The following is a 22485-nucleotide window of genomic DNA, read 5'->3' as shown; positions in this document are numbered from 1 at the left end:
TTATTTTCAGAATCAGAATCAGAATCAGAAATTACTTTATTTATCCCCGAGGGGAAATTCTTGTTTTTTTTTGTTTTTTTTTTCAGAATCAGAATCCTTAGTCACCCATGGCTTGTTGTTGGATTTCAAGGCATGTCATGAAGTTTTCCCAGCACAGGAAGTGCTAAACCACTCTTCAGCAATGTGCCACGGACGTTCTTGACATGCTTGACCACAGACACAGTCAGTTCAGTAGGGTGGAGAATGACCTGAGGATAGTGTGAGGAAATAATTGGGACAAGCTGTCACTGATACCTTGGAATTACCCCAGAAAAAATATTGAAGTGTTTTTTTTACAGCTTAATTGTTTAAAGATGTATTATATATTTATTCGAAGGTGTGCAATATGAGGCAGTATATAAACATGATCTTTACTGTGCCTTCTGCTCCTCTGGGAAGACTTGGCAACAGATTTTGGAACCTGGCTGCAGAGATTTGCTCAGAATCAGCGTGTTCAGCCACACAGCTGACAGATGGTGTTCCGGTTCATTTTATGTGCTGATGGGGGTTAAGGTCAAGGCTTCAAACTAGGCTAGTCAGATTCTTTGACACTACACCAGGAAGGGCATTTAAGGGCATGGCACTAAATTGAAGAGCATAATCACATTTAAGAAGGCACACAAAGTGGATGGAGGTCAAAACCTTGATCAAGAGTGCACACATATATAATTGGTTTGTGTCATAACCCTTGTCTTCTTTTTCACTGACCTGCAGAAACAGCCAGGACCGGAGGGCACACTCAGGACAGTCGTCATTCAGGAGAGGAGGCTGCACGTCGGCGTCCACAACGGCTGGTGTTTCCTTGACAAGCCCCAAGTGGTGGTGCTGGAGCCGTTAACGTCGGGGCGGATAGGGCGAGCAGACAGCACCTCCAAGCAGTCCGGTAGGGACAGGTAAGCTACATGTGAATGTCTACAGCTATAAGCCAGCCACAAGGTACGGTGGGGCATAATTCTGTCATCAGACAGACTCCACAGATGTGCAGGAATATTTTTTCAAGAGTGCTTATTTTTTACTGTATTTCATCACCCTCTCCAGGCACCAGTCCTTTTGCCTGAGAGGCAAGTGATTGAAAGTTTATCCCATAAAGTCAGCGAAAAAACTCGGCTGGTATGAATATCATTTGTGTATATTTGTTGGAAAATGTCTGGAAAAAGTTCAACAGGCAAACTTTCTGTATTTTTCTGCATTATTCTTCTTCTTACTTGATACTTGATAGATGCGCAAGATTGTTGTAACATTTCATTTTTTTAGACCCCCTATTTGTGCATGTTTTTCACTTAAAGGTAGGGTAGGAGATTTCATTCTGGTGCACTTTTTGTTGAATTAGTGTAACTTCTCTTTACAATCCGATAGCAACCGATTAGTTCGGCAGTTTCGCATTAAAACGAAGAATATGAATCATCTGTGGAAGCTATAAAACGCTAAAAACATCAGCCAATCCTCTGGGTGGACCCTGCGCAGAGTATTGGCTGATTGACACTCTCTTCCTGCTCTGCGCGCACCAGAAACGTGCGTGCATTTAAGCGTGGATTATTATTAGGTTGTCTTATTCATAGTGGAAAGTGTGTACAGTGACTGACAGTAACCATCAGTGTATTACTGTTAAATGTGTGCCACTATTCTTTGTTTTTTTTTGTGGATTATGATGACAACAGTGTAGCAGCCATTATGATGTTTGCCTTTTGTGGTGCTGCCGCTAAAAGCTGACTGTCTGTTTAGCTTGTGTTTTGCTTGATGGCTTCAGACAGCAGAGGAAGAAAGAGTAGGGAGAGAAAAAAAAGGACCAGAAACGTACGTGCATGATGGCCGAAGTCGTGTGTTTACTTTTGAAATCTGGCTGACTCTCACTGAATTTTCAAAATCTCCTACCCTACCTTTAAGAGGACGAAGTAGCTTTTTTCTTCATTCAAAACCCTCTAATGGACAGATACCATCAAAAAATTTAGGTAAAAACACAGATCCAGCATCTGCAGGGTAAATGACACCATGTTTGGTCAATAATTGTTTGCCACATTACTGTATTCAGTAAATTCAGTTGAAATTGCAATTGCAACACATCCAACACTACTATATAGCAGGCGGTTAAATAGAAAGGATATTAGAACACCATACCTCCTACTGGTACAGATATCACTTTTTTAGATTTTATTTTGTTTTAACAAACATGTTATTTTTATTGCATACACCTTGCCACCTTTGCTCGCAGAACAAATACAGCATTCCAGATGAGGCCTATCTATGTCCTAACCCCCCCTCCATCAGCTCATAATTCACCATATAGGCTCTGTCGTCATAAAGCAGCCCCCGCAGTACGTTCCAACGTGTGCTTGTACTCCATAACTAATCGAGAATATATGACTTCTGCTGCCTTTGCCCCTGGCTTTTATTGGGACACTGTTGGAGACACATTGCTAACCTTGTCAAAATGGATATGATGATGCAAGGTCATCAGCTTGTGCCTCAGATCGTGACACACACACACACACAATATTTAGCAACCATCACAGTATAAGGCCACATCTAACTTTAATTCCAGGGATTAGTGTTACAGCGTACAGACGTCCTCCTTTATTTAGTTTGAGATATCTGCTAATTCACATCCTCAGATTCAGGGTTTAAGAAGCTCACTGGAGTTTGTTAATGGATCTGCGCCATTTCCTGTGGAAAACAAAACAAACAAACAAAATAAGTCTTATACTTTAGCACACTTTGTTGCAGGTATGCCAGCTGTCATCCAATGCAACCTGTTAAATCACTGCAGGCCTTTTTTTCCCTCAGGTGAACAGTGTGACTGAGCAAACCTCTGACCAGTTCAGGTAAACAGCAGGCAGTTTAAATTAATGAGCTGCGTGCTGCATCATTGGTGCAGAACAGGGTCTGTCTCGGTGTCTCGATGTCTCGGTGTCTTCGTGCACACAGGGCCGTTACTGCAGGTTATGTTAGCACATTTATCAACAGAGCAAAAACACAAAATACAAAATGTCACAATAAATCAGTGTAATGAGATTTATTTTTCCAGTCTAGTGATGCTGTGATGAACAGTTTGGTCCCGCCCCCTTTATTAATAATCTTGATAAAGATGTTTTTTTTTTGATAATGTGACTTTATAATTTTTCTTTTAAAATTGTCTTGTCTTAATGATCTTCATTAGAGCTGTGACAAAACATACTCGCGCTGACAGTTTTGTCTAATTGGCACACAAACGAACACACACACACACACACACACGTGTTCGTGCACATGCACACGCTGTCAGGAGCCACTGAATGGGTTTTATGGCATGTTCCCACCTCATTCTGCCAGTGTGAGCACTTGTTTCTTTGGCGACATGATTAAGTAGATATTTTGTACATTATTATGGAAAAATGATGCACAGGATGTTCTAATTAAAGCAACAGATGTCTAAACTACATAAAAAGAGATGATGTGTTTCAAGCCAGATATTAAATAAGTGTGGATTATTATTAGGTTGTCTTATTCATAGTGGAAAGTGTGTACAATGACTGACAGTAACCATCAGTGTATTACTGTTAAATGTGTGCCACTATTCTTTGTTTTTTTTTGTGGATTATGATGACAACAGTGTAGGCAGCAGTCATTATGATGTTTGCCTTTTGTGGTGCTGCCGCTAAAAGCTGACTGTCTGTTTAGCTTGTGTTTTGCTTGATGGCTTCAGACAGCAGAGGAAGAAAGAGTGGGAAGGGAAAAAAAAGGACTCCAGAGAGTCCATGAAGCAAAAAAAAGAAAAGGCGCTCGGCCCCACCTCATGACACACTAGCGCCCCACAGTATGCTCCCGCCTATGTGGTGTATGCAAACTGTGAATGACAAATACCAAGAGTGCTGTTCCATCCCTCACACAGGAGGCCAGCTCTTGCCAGGGAACATTTAGCAAGCGAGTGTAAATCCTCCGACACGTTTTTTTTTTTTTTTTTTTACAATGTATTAAAAGAAAAGCAGGGGATGCTGCACATTTTAGTAAATCATTGTCATTTGTCCTTTAATAGCTTCACAGCCTTTATTGTGTTTGTGTGTTTCTTTGCTTTTTTTTTCCATAGTACCGCAACATCACCCCTCCCTCAGATGCTTGGCCTTCGCAGCAGCTTGGAACTCCAGCTGACCAATCATCGGGCTTTGGCAATCATCTTCCAGCTAGAGTATGTCTTCTCTGCTCCAGTAGGTCGAGACACTATGGTAAGAAGAACGCAGACACACACTCACTCACTCACACACACAAAACGATGGATTCTGTTAATCCTTAAGATACTCTCTTTCCTGAAAAATGACTTCTTGATGAACTGAGGACCAAAGAGAATTACCTTTGTGTATAAGATCCCTCACTTAAGTGTAAATCTCAAAGTGGGTCTTCGCAATAATACATGCAAGAGAGGTAACCGCACATCCTCCGTCGTCCTCCTCTCTTCATTCTGCTTTTATTCTCTCAGCACCTCCGCCTGGTTCTTTGAGAGTCACTCCATCCATCTCTTGTCATTTTCTCCCAGAGGAAATGACTGAAAGCATCCTTGGCCTTTATAAGAAAAAAAGAAGGCTAAAAGAAAGACAGAAGTGTGAGACTGGTACAAGAAACCAGGGAGTTGTAGAGTGTGCTGTGATTCCCCAGCACGCTTTTTAAATGTAGCTTTTGAAAAACAGACCGAATGTGCATTTTCCTCTACGCAGTCAAGACAAGCTATATGATATAGCAGGTACAAGCATAGAAGGTAACATGACACAGAAAACTGATAAGAAACTCTTACAGATTATAAGTTATAATAAACTTTTATATGTGTTATAAGCACTTCTGTCTTGTCATCACCGATGGGCAGACACTAACATGTCTGTGTCATGAATATCTTGTCCCCTTTTCAGCCGCTCCACTGTGTGACCCATCAAAGTGTGTGTGGGCATGTGTGGTGTTAGAGCTTTAATTCAGGTGTGCTGTAGTGGCTGATGCCAGTTTAACCCTTGTTCTTTTGCATTTTCTGGTGGTGACAAAAGGGCAGCGCGCCAATAAATCCAAACCCCAGGCTTTAAAATAATTCCTGGGTGATGTGTGACTTCAGTGACTTTAGCAGCCTGTGGGCACGACTCGCTTTCTTCCTTAGAAAAAAGTCAGAGTAGACAGATTCTCCAGGGCTGCTGAAACACTTTCTGAGAAATGTGTGAATTTAAGGTTTCTGAGGTTTCGTGCTTTTTTGTTGCACACCGCTGTGATACTTTTTATTAGTTTTTTTTCATTTCCTGTGAGAGCGGGTTATAAAATATTTTCGTTGTCATCGTGCCCCCATGAACACATACTGTGTATCTACGTAAGACTAACAGTTAATACTCTCTGTTAGCTGCACCAGATGGTTGTTACACAGACCATCTCTGGAAACTATTAGAAATGAACAGGTGCTTTAGTTGGGAGGTGATTGGATGAACCACCTCTCACTCATTATACTGTATGAGCAGATATTCCGTTCCAGTTCTCAGTCCTTGACAGTTGTTGATAATCCGTGTTGCTGCTGCATTTTAATCAGTTCTCAAAAAAGAAACTGAGCTCCATCATCCAGGCCCCCTTTGTTTTCAAACATATCATCTTTCACTTAAACTCTATGCACATACAAGTGCTACAATTTAGACCAAATGTCTCTTTACTTTTCAGCTGTCTACACAAGTTGACAGTGAACAGTGTGTAATCAGTGTCACTGGCCGCCTGTCACTTCACCGACCCATCGCATTCACATGTCGGTCTGATGGGCAAAAATTAGGCTGAATAATGGTCATTGCAAGGTTTGAGTCAAAGTTATATTTTTCATATCACCTACATACCCACCACCCCGAGGAGAGGTTTTGTGTGATGTTATGAAAAAAGGCTGTCACAATATGAGCTGTTTTTTTTTATTTATTATTGTTTTCTATATAATAATTAAATCCTAATCTAAAGTCTTTTCATGTCTTTCCTTTATTCATGTGAATCCCACAGACCTATAGTGGGCAGACACACAGTCAACATGTCCTTAAAGGGAAGTAAACTCCAAATCCAAACCACTTAACAGCCGCTCATGGCAGAAAAACCACAGAACCACACTGCTAATTATGTGCGTGGGCGAGCCTTCCCCACTTAATGCATGCCATGGCTGGGCTGTTACAGTGTTACTGTGTGCTGTGCCTTATACAAGCAGGGGTCACCAGATCACCAATTAAGAGCGGCATGAAAAAGTCAGCCTCTCAGTCATTAGAACTGCATGCTTTGCATTTATGTATTAATTCACTCATTTTTATTTATTTTTTTTTTTACCTCAGAAACCACTTGACAGGCAATCAGTCTGTTGTAAATGGACATTTTTCCCCTTGTTTACCACAGATGAGAGCAATTATATCACTTACTTGTTGACAAATAATGTTAGGACAAAAGCTATATATTAGTTTATTACAACCTTTATTTTGCTATTATTTTTCTGAGTCTTGGAATAGTCGCTACCAAAACATTCAACAAGTTCAAATTTGGTGTTAGATGATAAGCCGGGGGATCAGGAAAGTCTTTTTTTTTTGGTTTATTCCGAGGAGGAAACTGATGTCTGTACTGAAATTCATGGCAGCCCATCAAACAGCTGTCAAAACATTTCACTCAGAAACACAACCTGCTGTGAACGCTGGATTAAATGTCAGGGAATAACCAAAAAACCAACCAACCATAGCTGTGCTGCTAGACTGGCCGAGGATTATACGAGCGCAGCATTGAGAGCGTTTGTTTGTGTGGTATTGAAATGTAGTTTTTGCAACAGGTGGTTCGGTCGGAAGGTATGTACATAAATGAATATTGATTTTAATAGGTGATGCACCAGTCTATTTTCAGACCAATCAAGCTGTTCTTAAAGTGGATGAGGCTCGCAGTGCCAGTAAAACGAAGCATCCTATGTCAGTTTTCAGTTATTTAAATGAAATTTCTGGTGCAGTTCAACACTTGGTGAGGAATATGGAAAGAACTTTTCAGAGAACATCTCTGCACATGGTCCATCTCAGGGTTTCTCCAGTCACATTCATTCTGGAAAGTTCAACATTCTCCAGCTGGCCTACAACTCCTCAGATCAGACCAAACATATCCTTACATGTAAACAGCCAGCAACATTGTGGTTGTCTGTGGGAATAAAAGAACAGACAATAAAGTCCAAAAAAGTCTGCACAGTCTGGCTGCATGCTTTTTGCCTCTATTTGCTTATCACAACTAATTATTTTTGCGTGTGGTGTCAGTCAAATTATTATTAATAATTATTTGAATGCTCTAAAGCTAGTTGGAACCCCCCTCATCTTAAATTGTATATATTAATCATGCTTAATATCCTGACTAGGCTGCCTCTAGTGAATAAGCCACATTAGCCAATGAGAGTGAGCAGACTGAGAAGCATCGCCAAGCAGTTGTTGCATGCATACAAACATGGCAGTAGTCAGAAAACAACACTACACAATTCCCATAGCAGGTTTACTGCTAAAAAAACAATTAACTGCAAAAGTGTAAAACCGATATTATCTTCTTAAATTTAACCATATATTTATTTTTTGCTGCTAAACTATCGTATTTGCTTTACTATAAAAGTCATGTCTGATCCCATAAGACATTGTGAGATTTTTGGAACTTGGAAAAGTCTTTGTTTATTTTTTTCAATAAAGATAACATTAAAGTAATCAGACATACAGTCTAGACATTGTTAATGTGTAAATGTCTATTCTAGTTAGAAAAGGCTGATTTTAATGGAATATATACAAAAGTAAACAGAGGCCCTTTCCCAGCAACCATCACTCCTGTGTTCTAATGGTACATTGTGTTAGCTAATGTGTTAAAAAGGCTGATTGAACTCCTGTGATATTATTATTTTTTTTTAGATACTGTATTAATCCCAGAGGGAAATTCGTTACAGCTGCTGCACAAGCAGTGTCATACAAGGCGCGCCACAGGCTAGGGTGAAGTGTCTTGCCCAAGAACACACAAGAGTGACTAGGGAGGAGTTGGGATCGAACCACCAACCTTCCGGTTATTGGACAACCCTGCTATCCCACTGTTAGCACAGCTGAACTGTTATGCAGAGAAGCTATAGAACTGGCCTGGTGACCCCAAACTTTTGTAGGTAGTGTATATATATGTATGTATCGGTCTCACATTTTTTAAAATTTACTATTTCAAAATTGTTTCGTAGGTTTCAGGTTTCTCCGCCATTTTGTGGCTACTATCGTCATAGGAGAATTGACACAACTTATTCACGTCACCACATGTGGGTGCATAGCTATGGTAGCACTGTGGATACCGTAACTTTATCGAACTTTGCATTTGTCCCCAAAAGATTGTACCCAAAGTTGGATGGATGACCCTTGAACATTGCTTTTGTGCCACATGTATGCTCATGTAGTTTATTGACAGCATTCACACTCCCAGTGGATTTTTCTTTTGTTGAAAAAGTTCACCCAAGTTGAGAAATTCTAATAAACCTGATGGAACATCAAAATGTCGTTGACATCATCCCAGAATAGCAGGAGAGGGTGACAAAAAAGCCTACCACACTCTGCTTCACCACCTTCACCTTCTCTGCCATGAATGCCTGATGAGGTGAGAGATATTTAGCGAGTGGAGAGTCATTTTTTTTTTGCCCCTGTGTGGGAGTGGAGTGTGTGTATGTGTGCCGATGTGTGCATATGTTATTTGTGAGTGTTAATCCAGGGGCTGATCTGTCTAGGGTGTTGAGTGATAAGGATTTGATATGAGCCGCCTCTTAAAGAAATCTCAACCAGACACCCACTGCATCTCGGCAAACTGCTCCCATATTATCAGCTGTCTTGCTACGGCTTCATGCTCTGTATCTTTGGCTAGCAGGAGGAGTGTGATGGGACAGTGTATGTGTCCCCGCACTGTCACTGCTGTCAGAGATGTGATGCTTTTGAGGTGTATTGAGCTAAGGTGTGCCTTCAGGGCAGGCAGCTGTACACTGTCAACAAGGCTTCACACCGCTTGACACCACTTGAAAACAACAAATGTGAAGGTTTGTGTCTGATTGCTGTTATAACCTCTTCTAAGACCTTTCAAGCCCCTGCACAAATCTGATGCATAAACCTACAAAAATCCATCACATCGATTTTATTTTTACTACAGCTCCATTTAGTGACTAAGTAGAGTTTAAATGCAGTGGAAATTGTAGCAATCGTGATGCCGTTGAGTCATCACAGTTACTTATGATATATCTATTCACAGCTGCATGTCCAGGTTGCACCTGTTTGGTATGGTAAAATGTAATGTGAAACTATTATAACTGTGTATTAGACTTATTTACAAACCACAGAATGCTACCTAAATTGCCAAATTGTTAAAGTGTCTCTACTGTGCTGAGTAGCCAGTCATCCTTAGGGTAATACTTCCAGGGTTTAGAAATTACCACTGTTATCTACTACTGTATGTGGTGGCAGAATGGCGTTCTAAAATAATTGTTTAATGTCATATAGGTGTGTGTTTCAATCCAGAACACGATCTTTGCTCCATCCTAAGGCATGCGTTTACAATAGTCCCTTGATCAGATGATCCATATGTCAGATGTGCTGTAGTTCAGGCTGTCTGGCGAAACCATGTGTTGTTTCTTGCTAATCATTGACCAAATATGCTGTTTATTTGTGAAGATGTGTTGCAGAGATATCTGTGGAAAGCAGCTAACCAGTAAGAAAAAAGTCTGTAAATTAGATAGTGAGTCTTTGCAGTGTCTAGTTTGTTGTCAGTCCACATAAGTGCTAGTTGGTCTCTGTTAGCTGTGTCTATTGGGCCTTCAGAGACACCATCATAGAAACTAGAAATGTCATTTTGTGCCAGCCGATACGCAACACTCTTTAAGGTACGGTAATGCCCACAGTGGTAGCTATGAAGTTTCTTTCACTAGATGGTAGATAAAATTGTGTCATACTATGTTGTTTCTTTCTTTTTAAAATTCATTGAAAACTGTAGAAATTACATTTAGGAATTAAACAGGTTCAAGGTTTAATGTGAAAATTAGGTCATAAAATGATGTGTTTGTGATGTTTTCTCAGGGTTCAGTAGTAAGGATCTGTCTGGAGGCACTGGACATTAGGAGATGCCTGAAGCACTCTGTCTCGTGTGTGTGTGTGTTGCACACGGACCCTTTGATACTGAATGCACTGCTCACAGTACCAAACCTTTTTCTCTGCATACACGGACACAAGGTGGTGCTGTGTAGTGCAACTTGAAGCAGCATCCTCCCTCTATTTAGCACTGCCAGTCTGCTTTACTGTTTCTCTCTCTGATTAAATAGAATTATGTCTCTTGATGTATTCTGAGGGGGTAAGGTGGGTGAAAAGAGTAAAACAGTTTTGTTGAAATCCCTTTCCTCTCAAAACATTACCGCTGCAATACAGAGGCAATCACCCGGTTGCTCTGAGACTGCTTACATGTCCCAGCCTTGCTGTGTTAAAAGTCATCCTTTCCTCACTGGAAGACAAAGAACACAGAGCTTTTTTTTTTTTTTTTTTCTTTTTAAATAAAAAAATTTGCCCTGGTTTGATATGAAGAAAGGAAAGCGTGCGCTGTCGTCATTTGTCCTCTTTGGTATGATTTGAGTTGTGATCCGGCTGCTCTTTCCGTCTTGTCTCTCAAATCCTTTGAGAACACTTTTTTTTCATGCTCCTTAGCAGCAGTCAGAAGGATGGAGATAACAATTTAAATAAAGGAAGCCTCGGAGAGGAGAGAAACTGGGAATTCATCTGATAAGATGTTCTCAGAGGGTGTCTGCAGTCGACCAACTTCGAATAGTCAACTTGCAGCCCCCCCCCAAACTCCTCTGTCCCCTCTTTTTTTGCTTCTACTTTTAACTGCTTTATTCGGGCCTCTTATCCCTTTCTCATCAAGGGCTTTCATTGTCTCTCCTGGCACGCCCTTTTGGTGCTGATGTGTGGATGGGCAGTCCTTTCTGGCACACTTCTCCCCATCACTAAAGAAACCTGAAGAAGCTCTGCATGGTTGTGTGTGTGAAAACAGAAAACGCAGGGTGAAAGTATGTTTGATGGTTGCAGTACAGTAGATGCTCAGCTCGCTGCTACACTGTAATTATAAGATGCCAAAATATTAAGACGACGGTGGCCTTATAATATTATATACACACCTTATTACAATATTACTGTAATTTACTCATTTCGAATTTTGGTGGTATGAAACATGATAATAATTAGATGTGAGAAGATAAAATTTTATTTATACCCTTAAGACATTAAGAGTGCTGCAGGGTAAATGTGCTGCCTGGTAGCTATGTCTGTGTCTTTCAGAACACTGGCTGGAAAAAAGATTTTTTTTTGTACTTGCACATATAGCCCCAGGAGTCAGTGGGCAGCCACCTCTTATCCCCACCCTCCTACATAGAGATACACCTGTCCTTATATTGCACTGAAAAAATGGCTTTGTTGTGTTTTTGCATCAATTTGCTGCGGCCTGCTAAGACTAAATATTCTGCTCTGTGGCACACACTTCTCTGTTTGTACCCATCACCGCACATCATGCATGTCGTTATCCACTCAAATGTCTAAGTGGACACCTTCCACGGGACATGATTTACTCAGTGTGAGAATACTTCCGGGCTCTGACAACTGACGCGAGGCAACGACGGCTCTCCTAATTGTTTTCTGTCAGCAGCAATTTAGCCCCGCCGTAACTTCATCTGAGACGTCTCTCGTTGCCCCCCTGCTCCTTAAAGCGGCACTCGCTCGGCGAGCGCACATCTATTGAGCTGCGTGTTACAGTTACATGCAGCTTAATGCAAAAACAATGGGGCCTATTGTTAGATGCAGCTGGCCTCGCGCTGCTCCGTCCTTTTGTCAGGAAACAGTTTGTTGGTGGGTGTGACAGCTGCAGTCATCCAGAAAGCATTGGATAAGTGACTGCTTTCAGGTCAGAGACACAGAAGCGAAGCAGATAGCTGCAAAAAGGAGGGACATGTCGAGAAAGTTGGTTTCATCCTCTCGCTAACCACTGGTACGCATCTGAGTCACTGTCAAATCCTCAGAAGAGTAATTGGAGACTCTCCCGAGCTGTAACTCGACGGCGAAGTTGCGCCGCTGCAAAAGGATGTCGACAGTTTTGATGTACTGAAATGGGTTTTCCCTGTTTTAGTAACTGGGCATAACCAGTAATGAAAGTGTCACCACGTGTCATGTTTTCCTGCTGTGTGACCTTTGACCCCGACTGGAGCTTAGTGAGTGGTGCAGCTGATTAGCCAGCATCTTAGGAAGTGAAACCATTAATGCATGACCTTTAAACGTACACTCACTGTTTTGCCCTTTAACAGAACTTTCATCTGGATATATGCAGACACTGGACTGTAGTGTGGCAATGCAGCCACGTCTTATATAAAGCAGAGTTTCAGATTAAATACAAAACGGTCATCATCTGTGAGGAAAGTCAGAGCACAGGAAGCGTTCGGTGGATGTTGTTCTAATTTTTACACTGCAAACTAAAAACATCTGTCTGCTGCCAGAGGAGCGACTGAGAATAATTTGAGGCCGTCGCATATCCTGAGGAGCTGTCAGACTGAACTGTGTCAGAAATCAAGCAATTTCCTGAAAATGATGACGAGCGTGGCGGTGCGTCTTTATAGTCTACTCTGCTACACAAATCTCGATGTCTGCACAATTCTCTTACATCCTTCGCATTGCTCTGGGCTCACAGAAAGCAGCTGTTATACAGATAGTATGTGCCGTGTACATTACTGAAAAAAGCATTAGCTGCTATCGCATTCACAGAGAAGTCAGTTCACTGGCAGAGAAACCAGGAAAGGTCTCATCGATTAAACACGTCACCTGGCAGCATGTCTGTTTGTGCAAACGCACAAATGTCTGATTGAGCTGATGTGTAAATAGCAAGCGTGGCATGCCCATGATTCAGATTTGCTTTCCACTCTTTTGTTGATATTACAGATGTCTTCAAAGATGCTGTGATATTTCACTATTAGCTTTGAGGAAACACTGTGTTTTACACGCTGCTTCAAAAGACTATATTTACTATTTATTAATATGGAAAAGGTTCTTAGATGTGCTTGACTACAGAAGGAGAAGGTCGAAAAAAATCCCAGGGGAACTGATTTATTGATTGAACTGTCTGATGTTGTGTGGGCGGACTAATGCTGATTGATTGTTTGATTCTCTTATTCATGGACTCACGGTACAGTTGGGTGGCATTAAAATTACACTCGCGCAAAAGTTTCAGCTTGAGTACTTAGTAAATTCTGTTCAAAACTCTGTCATACTTTATATCCTTTTACAATTTTAGCTTAGCTTAGGTTATTAGAGTTGTTAGTAATATAGTTTCAGTATGGCCAGCTTACCGATGAATCATATTGATTACTGCAGCCTGTTTTGACGGCTCCTTATTAAATCATTTGCTGTAACTGTATTTAGCTTGTAACGTAGGCTAATGCTATCTTCGGTTTCCAGATCATTTCTTTCTTCTATAAAGGCAAAACCTGTTAAGGAAGTGTTTTTAATGGCTGGTGGGAAATGCCATTTGAGGTGGAAGGAGCGTTTGATTAATACACCTTTGTTATTTTATCTTATTTGTGGATTATTGCACTCTGTAGTTTTAAAATGTGCAGGAATCTTGACAGGCATGGATCTGCTCTACATCGCCTGTGTTACAACACTTGAAGCCCCTTTCTGTAATGTTCTAATTAGCTTTAAAAAAAAAAGCAGACAAAACTAGATTACCATTAAAAAACATACGTACTACAGATCTACACCTCCAGTTTCAGCTTAATTATTGTGCTTCAGAATCATAAGTACATCATGTCCTGTTGACAAGCCTTTCATTTTTCCATCCAGTTGAGCTATATCACAAATTTTATTCTCTTAATCATCTGTATGTTCCTTCTCTGTGTCTCAGATGTTGGCACCAGGGGATGGAAGATGAGTACAGAGTGGTACTGGATGCCATGACATGGCTAGGGGCTGGGTTTATTAAAGGTGTCAGTGTACAGCTTCTCCTCTGTGCCACAGAGACTCTTGTTTGTGTTTTAATTGGCTCTGCGGCAGGTACACGCTGTATAGATTGTTGTGTGTTTTTTCTTGTGACTTGTGTTGTGTTGTTGTGCGGTTATTGTGGGTCCCCGCAGGCTTTTAATGATGTTTGCTGAATGAAAAGAATCTAGTGGAGCTCTACCAATCACATGCTCATTAAAATACTGTAGCTTCCTTACAGTGACTTTACTTACATGACTTGACACGTGAGCGGTGAGTCCTCCCACTGGTGTGGACCCTTCACCCTCAAAGAAAACAGATATATATTTGTTGGGTTCTGATCTGAAATGTCATACAAATGTTAATTAAATGTTAATCAAACATCTTGAGCACAGTAATGTCATCAGCATTCAGAAGTGATATATTTAGCTGATTTGTGGCCCACACTGGAGGTCACTACTCCCCAGAGGCCCCCCTTTTTTTCCCTTCCTCTCAACGAGAAAAGAAGTTGAGGATGAGGCTACGCGCCGCAGAGACAATATTTCGCCCTCCTAATTAAAATGAATGTCAGCTCTCCCCCCACCGAGAAGTGCATCAATCTCTCCCCTGCGATAGGCCCAGAGTGAGTCTTACCCTGTCAGTGCCTGCCAGCGGTGCCATCCTTCTCCAGACGGATGCAACACCCTGGCGGCGAGAGAAGCATTGGTGATGATGTTTGCACATCTAATGGTCGTCCTGTGAATGACCACCTCAGACTGAGGCCCTGCTTTTTATACAATACAGACTTGTCATTTGGAAAAGCAGTATAAAGTGCTCAGTGGCCTTTTGGGACCACTTGAAGCTCAAAAAAAAGCTTTCTAACCCTCCTTACAGCATGTTATAAACAGAAATGTGATGTTTATAAAATGTACAGATAAGAAATCATGTTGACGTGTGTAGATGGAAACTGCATTTGCTAGCTTGTGCCTGCACACATAATATCTTGAGCATTGGGTGATTTGGTAGTCATATTGATGTGATCATATTGTTATTATTATCAATTAACTTTCCTGGTTGGAGGTGCATATGATCTGCTGCTTTGATGATGGATTGATAATCATCTCAGGTAGTTCATATTATTTGCTCTCTTAAACGAGGACGCTGCTTATCTGTTTCTCCACAGCAGACTTTTGTACTGCTTTTGCAGGTCTGTCTTTTGTTGTTGTTGTTTTCTTTGTGTTGGTGTCTCTGTGAGGCATTAAAGCTTAGTAAAAAAAGGAAGTTAATCTATGAAGTTTGTTTTTGAAGTAAATGAAAGGCTTAGTGTGATAGCATGATAATTATTCTCAATCTAATACAAAACTCGAGCTAATTGCTAATTTTGGTATTTTTTTCTGTACTAAAAAATGTTAACCTCCTATAGTAGTGCTGGAAGGGAAGTGAGAGAATTTATTAATCTAATCAAACAGTTCAGCCAATCAATAATGTCTGTAAAATCTCCCTCCTAGCATGCTTCATGATGCATGCTAGCTATAAAAGTTGGTGAGGTGGTCATTCACATTGCTAGCCCAAGGCTTCATGAAGCATGCTACCCCATTGAGTAAATAAATATTTATTTATATTGCTTTATATTGCTTTATCAACAAAGAAAGCTGATTTTACCTGTACTGTCCCCGAAGGTGTCCCAGCCGACCATTTTGAGTCCCTGCTCTGACCATCGCCGTGTTGGCATTGTAGTTCACCTAAACTCCTGGTTAGTCCCAATACAGGCAAAGAATGTACACCCTTAATCATAGAAAACCTTTTTTATTAGGCTGTAAATAGGCCCACGCGATAAGCAATAAATCAATTAAGTGCACGATAACTTTAAATGGGGTAAGTAATCGGTAAGTTTTTTGGCCGTGATTAATTACATTTGCAAGCTTGTTTGTTTTCCTCTCTTTCTCTCTCTCCCTCTCCCTGCCAAAGAGACTGGATGACAAAAGGCATCACTCCGGTGCGGTGTAGCGTAAAAAAGTGTGCAAAATGTGTCAAATCAACAGGTAGCTCATTGTCTGTTCACGTGAACTTCTGAGCAGACCACTGACTGCGTCGCCACAGTGCATCACAGTGCTGCAGGACGGTCGAATTTGGACGGTGGTTACAGCAACGCAGAGGGCTCTGAAGGTGCACAATCCACACAATTCACCATGAGACTAAACATGCTTACGTATACAGCCTGCTATCAGAGAGAGTCCACGTTGTACGAGTGAAGTTCTCTGCCTTCTCACTGGCAACACTCGCGGCAGCGCCACCCATTAGTTCTCTGCCCAGTTCTCTTGTGCCATTTCCGCTATCAGTTTCTTTTATGTGATTTGATCCTTTATATGAAAGTCAATGGGTTTTGGTGCATTTCTTTGTGAAGGTGTTCCAAAATTACAGTGCAGTTCAACCATTGTAACTACTGTATGCACAAACATGCCTTCATTAATCTTTGCTGCAAAACGGCCCTGAGCAGTGAAATGGACTTTCATGCTTGTCAGACGATTTGAAAGCCAACAACTCGATGTGAGAATGAACAGAATTCTTCACATCTCGCCTGACGTGGCCTCATTGAGAACAGAGCTCGGTTGCCTGCTGGGTTCATTTGGACTACTTGTGCAGAAGGATGAAAATGTGAGTGGTTTTTAGTGCTCTTAAGTTAATGATCTCGGTGCATGTTCTCACACTTCCTTCAGGGCTCCTCATTTTGGAGAAATAAGTAGCGGGAGATGTGGGCCGGTGCCTGTCACAGGGTCTTGGCTGAAATAATGACTTGAACAGCCCAACAGACTGTGGTAATGGTAATAACTGTCAGACTCTGTCTCCCATCAATGCTCACATCCCCCTAATTTAGGATTAATTCCTGCTGTACTCCAAAAAGCCCAGAGTCGCTAAATGTCTTGCCATTTTCTTTAAGCTTCTCCAAAATATTGTTCCTGCTTTATCTCTGCTTATCACACACTGGCCTGTTTTACATTAGGACATATTAGGAGAATGTAAAGAAGCATCGAAGTAGCAGCTCTGACTGGGTTTCTAATATTAATAAAACATAAACATAAATAAGATCAGGTGAGAATCAGCACCTCCAAGCCTGGAGGTAGAGGAGTTTGTGTATCTCGGGGGAGCGGGAGATTGACAGGCAGATTGGTGTAGCTTCCGCGATAATGCGGCCGCTGTACCGGTCCATCGTGGTGGAGAAGGAGCTGAGCCGCAAGGCGAGGCTCTCGATTTACCGGTCAATCTACGTTCCCACCCTCACCCATGGTCATGAGCTCTGTGTAGTGACCGAAAGAAAGGGTGGCTGGGTGCTCCCTTAGAGATAGGGTGAGGAGCTCGGTCACCCGAGAGGAGCTTGGAATAGAGCTGCTGCTCCTCCACATCAAGAGGAGTCAGCTGAGGTGGCTCGGGCATCTGTTTCGGATGCCTCATGGACACCTTCCTGGGGAGGTGTTCCGGGCATGTCTCACTGGGAGGAGACCCCGGGGTAGACCCAGGATGCGATGGAGAGACTATGTCTCTCGGCTGGCCTGGGAACGCCTCGGAAGGAAGAGCTGGAGGAAGTGTCCGGTGAGAGGGAAGTCTGGGTGTCCCTGCTTAGACTACCTTGAAGATGGATGGATGGAAGATCAGGCGTTTCATAGTTTTCTCAGTTGCACTGAATTGGACCGGTACGTCTGCTGGGAACCGTGTTATTCAGCCTCTTTGATGAGTAAAACTCACCTTCTGTCACCTTTTGATGATTTCTCCCCCCCAGAAGTTAGATGATTACTTATCTTGCTCCGGGTTACAGACGGGAGATCTTTGTTTCCAGCCGGTGGTACATTTGAAACAGACACATTTTCTTTTTTTGTTGTTGTTGTCTGGAAACACTGCAACATTATATTTTACACTTCTAAACAAGGTTGATGGATTCCTCACTTAGAAAATGCTTTGCCAGTTGGAGCAATTATGTGTTGCAGTGACATCCCCTGTTATTGTTTTCAATACAAGTTTGTGGGGAGAAAAAAAGTTTCCTGCTTCCCCTGTTTTCGCCTCAGGCTTCTGTTTCTATTTTGTCTGCAAAGTGCACCATTGAAACAAAGTCTGCAGCTCGCTCTCCGAGTAAAAGTTAATGACTCTTATTTTAAATATAGCCTTTAACACTCAAATCAACAGTGTAATCACACCTTGGGGAAATTGGCTATTGATCATTTTCCCTCGTCCGACTCGATGGCTTTTAGTAGCAACTTTTTAAATTCGGATGAAAGAATCTCTGATTAATTCAAATGTTTCCTGCCCAAAACAGTGCAAAAAAGTCATATTTATTTCCACTGAAATATAATGTTATTGATTTGATGTCACTGGCAGACTTTGCAATTGATTAGGACTCGTGTGAGTTACTGTGAGTCGATTCTCCCGACTTTCTCTTCCCACTGGAGGCGCATTGCACGCATCGCTTTTATCACACTTAAACTCCTTTTACACCTTTTGCGTGCAAATGTAACATTGATCTCTGCTGTCATATAATCAAGAAAATGCACATTGTTTTGCTTAAGCTCATGAATGTCTGTGTGGAGAAGGGATTACATGCATAATGTGAATTTTTCTGCCCGGCTTTGAATGAAAGTATTATCCTTGTTTGTTTACTCAAACCTTGGCTGAAGAGTCTCTTTTGAGAATCTTTCGCTCTTATTGTTTCGGCAGCCCGAGCTGTCAGAGCTTTATGCGGTTCATATGTAGATCACTGTGTTCTGAAGCATTTTATAACAGGCGTAGTAATTCATGCTGCTATAGCAGCTTTTGCGTTTCTTCAAGTGCCATACAGAGAAAGCGGCTTCAAAGACCCTCCGTGTTTGACCTTTAATAAGTTCTTACTTCGCTCTTGTAGTCGTGTTAAGGTTTGACGGCTGTTTGGCTCTCGCCACTTGTTCTCGTCCTCTACTCAGCAGAACATGGAGTCATTCTCAGTTTCCTGTGATTGGAAGACTGAAGTGTGTGTGATAAGCGTCGAGTGTCGGACAGATAAAAGCTTTTTTTTTTCTTCCCAGGGCTGTAGGCGTCCCTATAGAAAAAGGCCTCTGATTGGTCTTTTGTCTCTTTCATTCTCTCAGAGCTCAGCCGGCATTTCTGCTCCCCAATCACTCCTGCAATATATTCACTGAATAATACAAGAAGTGAGTGTTGGGTCATGTGCTAGACACTCATTTCCCTCATGTTCTGTAGGAGCACTGGCGTGTTCGAGACAGGAAAAAAAGATGGATACATGAGATAAATTGCCTCAGTATTTTTTACTGGCTACTCCCTGTGTCATAAAATGATCTTGGATCATTTTTACAAAATCATCACATTGAAAATAGACTTATTTGATTTATTGTTTCATATAAAGCATCTGATTAATTCAACCCCATGAGATGGAAAAACAGATGATGCCTCAAGGGAGGGGGAATACACTTCTGTCTGTTTTATGGCTGCCATATATTTCCGGAGTTACAATTCAGAGAAATAGCTGTTAATGTCTGTGCTACTTGATGGTAAAATTATAGTCAGACACCAGCTCTATCTAGAGGGGAATAGAGTATTGATCAGCACCCGAGGCCATGTGCATAATAGACATTTAAAAACAGGATTTTTTTTCATCTGTCTGACAACAACAATGTTACGTACGTCTGAATATGTCAATAGAGTAAACAAAACTTGAAAATGTTTGTGGGTGTTCGTATTTGAATATTCTGATACTGTAATACAGAGGTTTGATGCGTCTTTAACCTTTAAACATTCAGCGCTCTTATTCCTGGCTGCAGTGCACTATTACTCAAAATGTCAGCTCCATTAACCTATCTAAACACTTGACTTTGGGCTTTGTTAACTGGATGGCAATATTACTTTGCATAATGCATCATAAAAGTGACATTTTGAAACTGCCCCGGCGAGAAAACAAAATGGTATTGTTCTGGTGATCTTTGTTTTTGTTCACCCTTTGAGGATCTCTTGCAGAATGCTAAATAAGGTATGAGTTTGACTGTAGATGGCAGCAGTCGGTATGTTTTTCCATGTAGTTTTCAAACTATAAACACCATTTAAATGTCACCAAAACTCAAAGCGTCAGCTTTATTAACACACATATCTTCTTGCACAATAATACATTTCTGAAAATGAGCTGTAAATATATGTGTGTATTTTTTGGATCAGCATGACATTTTCCAACAATACGTTTGTCATCATGTGGCCTACACTACATCACTATAGGCTCATACTGAGCGTGTTTACATTCACACTACTATCCGTGTTATCATCTATGTAACAGCTTGTAACCAGGATATGCTTCCTGAAGTTTTTTTATTGACAGGGAGTTAAAGAACATCAAGGCACGACTGTATGTCGACGATTAGTCACTGTTAATGGGGGGGGGGGTATTGCAAATTCTTCGTGTAGAGACATCTGCTCTGTGGCATCAAATGTGTCCTTGTCTTAACATGTCCACACAATCTTTAGGACTTTCATATATAGGTGGCGATGTGATATTGGTATGTACCTCCCTGATCCTTGGTCTGGTAAAAACACTCTGAACTGTCCAGCCTCTGAAGGCAGGTAGAGCTGTGGTGGAAGATGTCAATAAACAAACAACATTGCTTTATTATGTGGAACAGTCCATATGTGAAACTAAACTGCAAATCAGTTGTTTTGTACATTTAATTGATACGATTCGGGCCAGTGAAGACATTGCATTCTGGCTGCTGAATTGACAGCTGCTTCTGAGGACGCTGACAGCTGTGACGCAGTTTGGAGTTTCAGGTCTTGGATGAATTTGGGGAAAAAACAGCCTGTTCTCGTCTTGGCAGGCAGCATCGCCACTGACATCTCAGGCCTGGACAGACCATAAAGTGCAGCCCTGCAGTATAAAAAATCAGTCAGACACAGAATCTTAAGGTTTTTTAAAATGAACATCATTATTTTTGTAACTGTGACAATGACTGTGAGGAGTTTGTTTGATCATTGTATGCTGTAAATTAGCACAATTTGCTTGCAGACTTGCAGGCATGTTGTTTTCTATAATAACGCCTAACAGGCACTGCATGACATTTAGAATAAAGAACATGAGCAATGACCTGAGATTCTGGTATCGCATGAACAAAATATGCTCTGAGGACTTCTAAGCATGAACCATTACTGTTGTCTGGACAACATTTGGCCCAGCAGCCTCTTTGTGTATCTTGTTCTGTCCTACCTATGATTGATTACAATCGTCTGAGTCTGACCAGCCTATTAATCGATTCAGCAGTACCACTGAGTCTGATTTAAAGCATAAGGTTTTTATTTTTATTTATTTATTTTTGTTTTCCTGGATGGGTAATGCTACTGATTGTAAATCATGTTCAAACACAGCAAAGCTGCTCCTATAATCTGTGTGTGTGACATGGGGTTTAGCTGATGGAACATGATACAACTCTCATGGAGGTGCACGGGGTAACAAAAAGTTCCATTTTAAAGGCTTTTGCAGAATCAGGGATAGTCAATTAAATACATTTAGTGCCTAATCAATGCTAAGTGATTTATTAAATGACTCCAATTATCAATTGATCACCGTTAAACACTAAAAATCTTCAATTATTCCAGTGGAACAAATTATGTATTGACCCTGAAGTTGTCCCAATTTGGACAATGATTTTAATAGCTTTGTCCTACTGTCTTGTTTTATCACTTGATGGGAAATTGTCATAACAATGATTGATTAGTATGTAGGTGTAACTACCAAAAAGTACCAGGATGTTACATACACGCCATTTGCATATTGAAGTGTGTAAACCAGCCTGCTTTTCTGCCTATTCTTACCCACAGTCCTCCAAGCAGACACAAGACCGAAATGTCAGAATGAAATGCCATAAAATAAATATAGCACCAACCATTTTATTCGCAGTGTTTAAATTATATAAGAGGGTCAAACTCATACAATGGTATGAGGCCAGCTGTATGTACTTAAAGAAGGGAAATAAAACATAGGAGCATCAAGTGCCAGTTGCTACTTTTCTGACAGCTGATCAAATTGTGTAGAGTTGTAACCATGGTAACCAAGCACATTTTTAAGGAAATTTACATGCAATTGCAGTGAATTATATCGTGTCCATATAATTATGTCCATTAATTTCCCTTGTTTTCTCCATCGCACAGCTGTCTGCCACCTCCACATCCCGAGCTGCCTTCTTGCAGTGCCTTCGTTGGGGTATTTGGTGCCCATTCCAGGAGCCAGCTGAGTGGAAGGGGAAAGAGATACAACTTGTCCTGCAAGGGGGTGCAAAGCCAAACCCTCACAGAGTCATGGTCTACGGCGCAGAGATGCCTGCCAAAGCTCAGAGCTCTGCAGCCCTCTCAGCTCAAGGCACGGCTCAGGTAGCACAATGGCAGAGAGGAATGTCTTTGTCGCAGGAGTAAAATGGAAAGAATGCATTGAAATGTGTTTAGACGAGCTGCTTGTTTTTCAGCACTCACACACATGCAT

The 22485-nt window shown here is 41.3% G+C and overlaps 1 protein-coding gene across 1 annotated transcript in view; it reads left to right on the top strand.

Annotated features, from left to right (window-relative positions):
• Positions 1-22485, top strand: part of nphp4 (nephronophthisis 4) — a 141348-nt gene that overhangs the window by 48535 nt on the left and 70328 nt on the right. Inside the window, exons 7-9 of the mRNA XM_028409859.1 lie at positions 754-932; positions 4100-4235; positions 22158-22376. Of these exons, the coding sequence (XP_028265660.1) occupies positions 754-932; positions 4100-4235; positions 22158-22376 (534 nt within the window). The remainder of the gene's footprint in view (positions 1-753; positions 933-4099; positions 4236-22157; positions 22377-22485) is intronic.

This window comes from Parambassis ranga, chromosome 7 (assembly GCF_900634625.1).
Source record: "Parambassis ranga chromosome 7, fParRan2.1, whole genome shotgun sequence".
NCBI lineage: Eukaryota > Metazoa > Chordata > Actinopteri > Ambassidae > Parambassis > Parambassis ranga.
The sequence above is the reverse complement of the archived record's forward strand: the minus strand, read 5'-3'. Positions and strand labels throughout refer to the sequence as shown.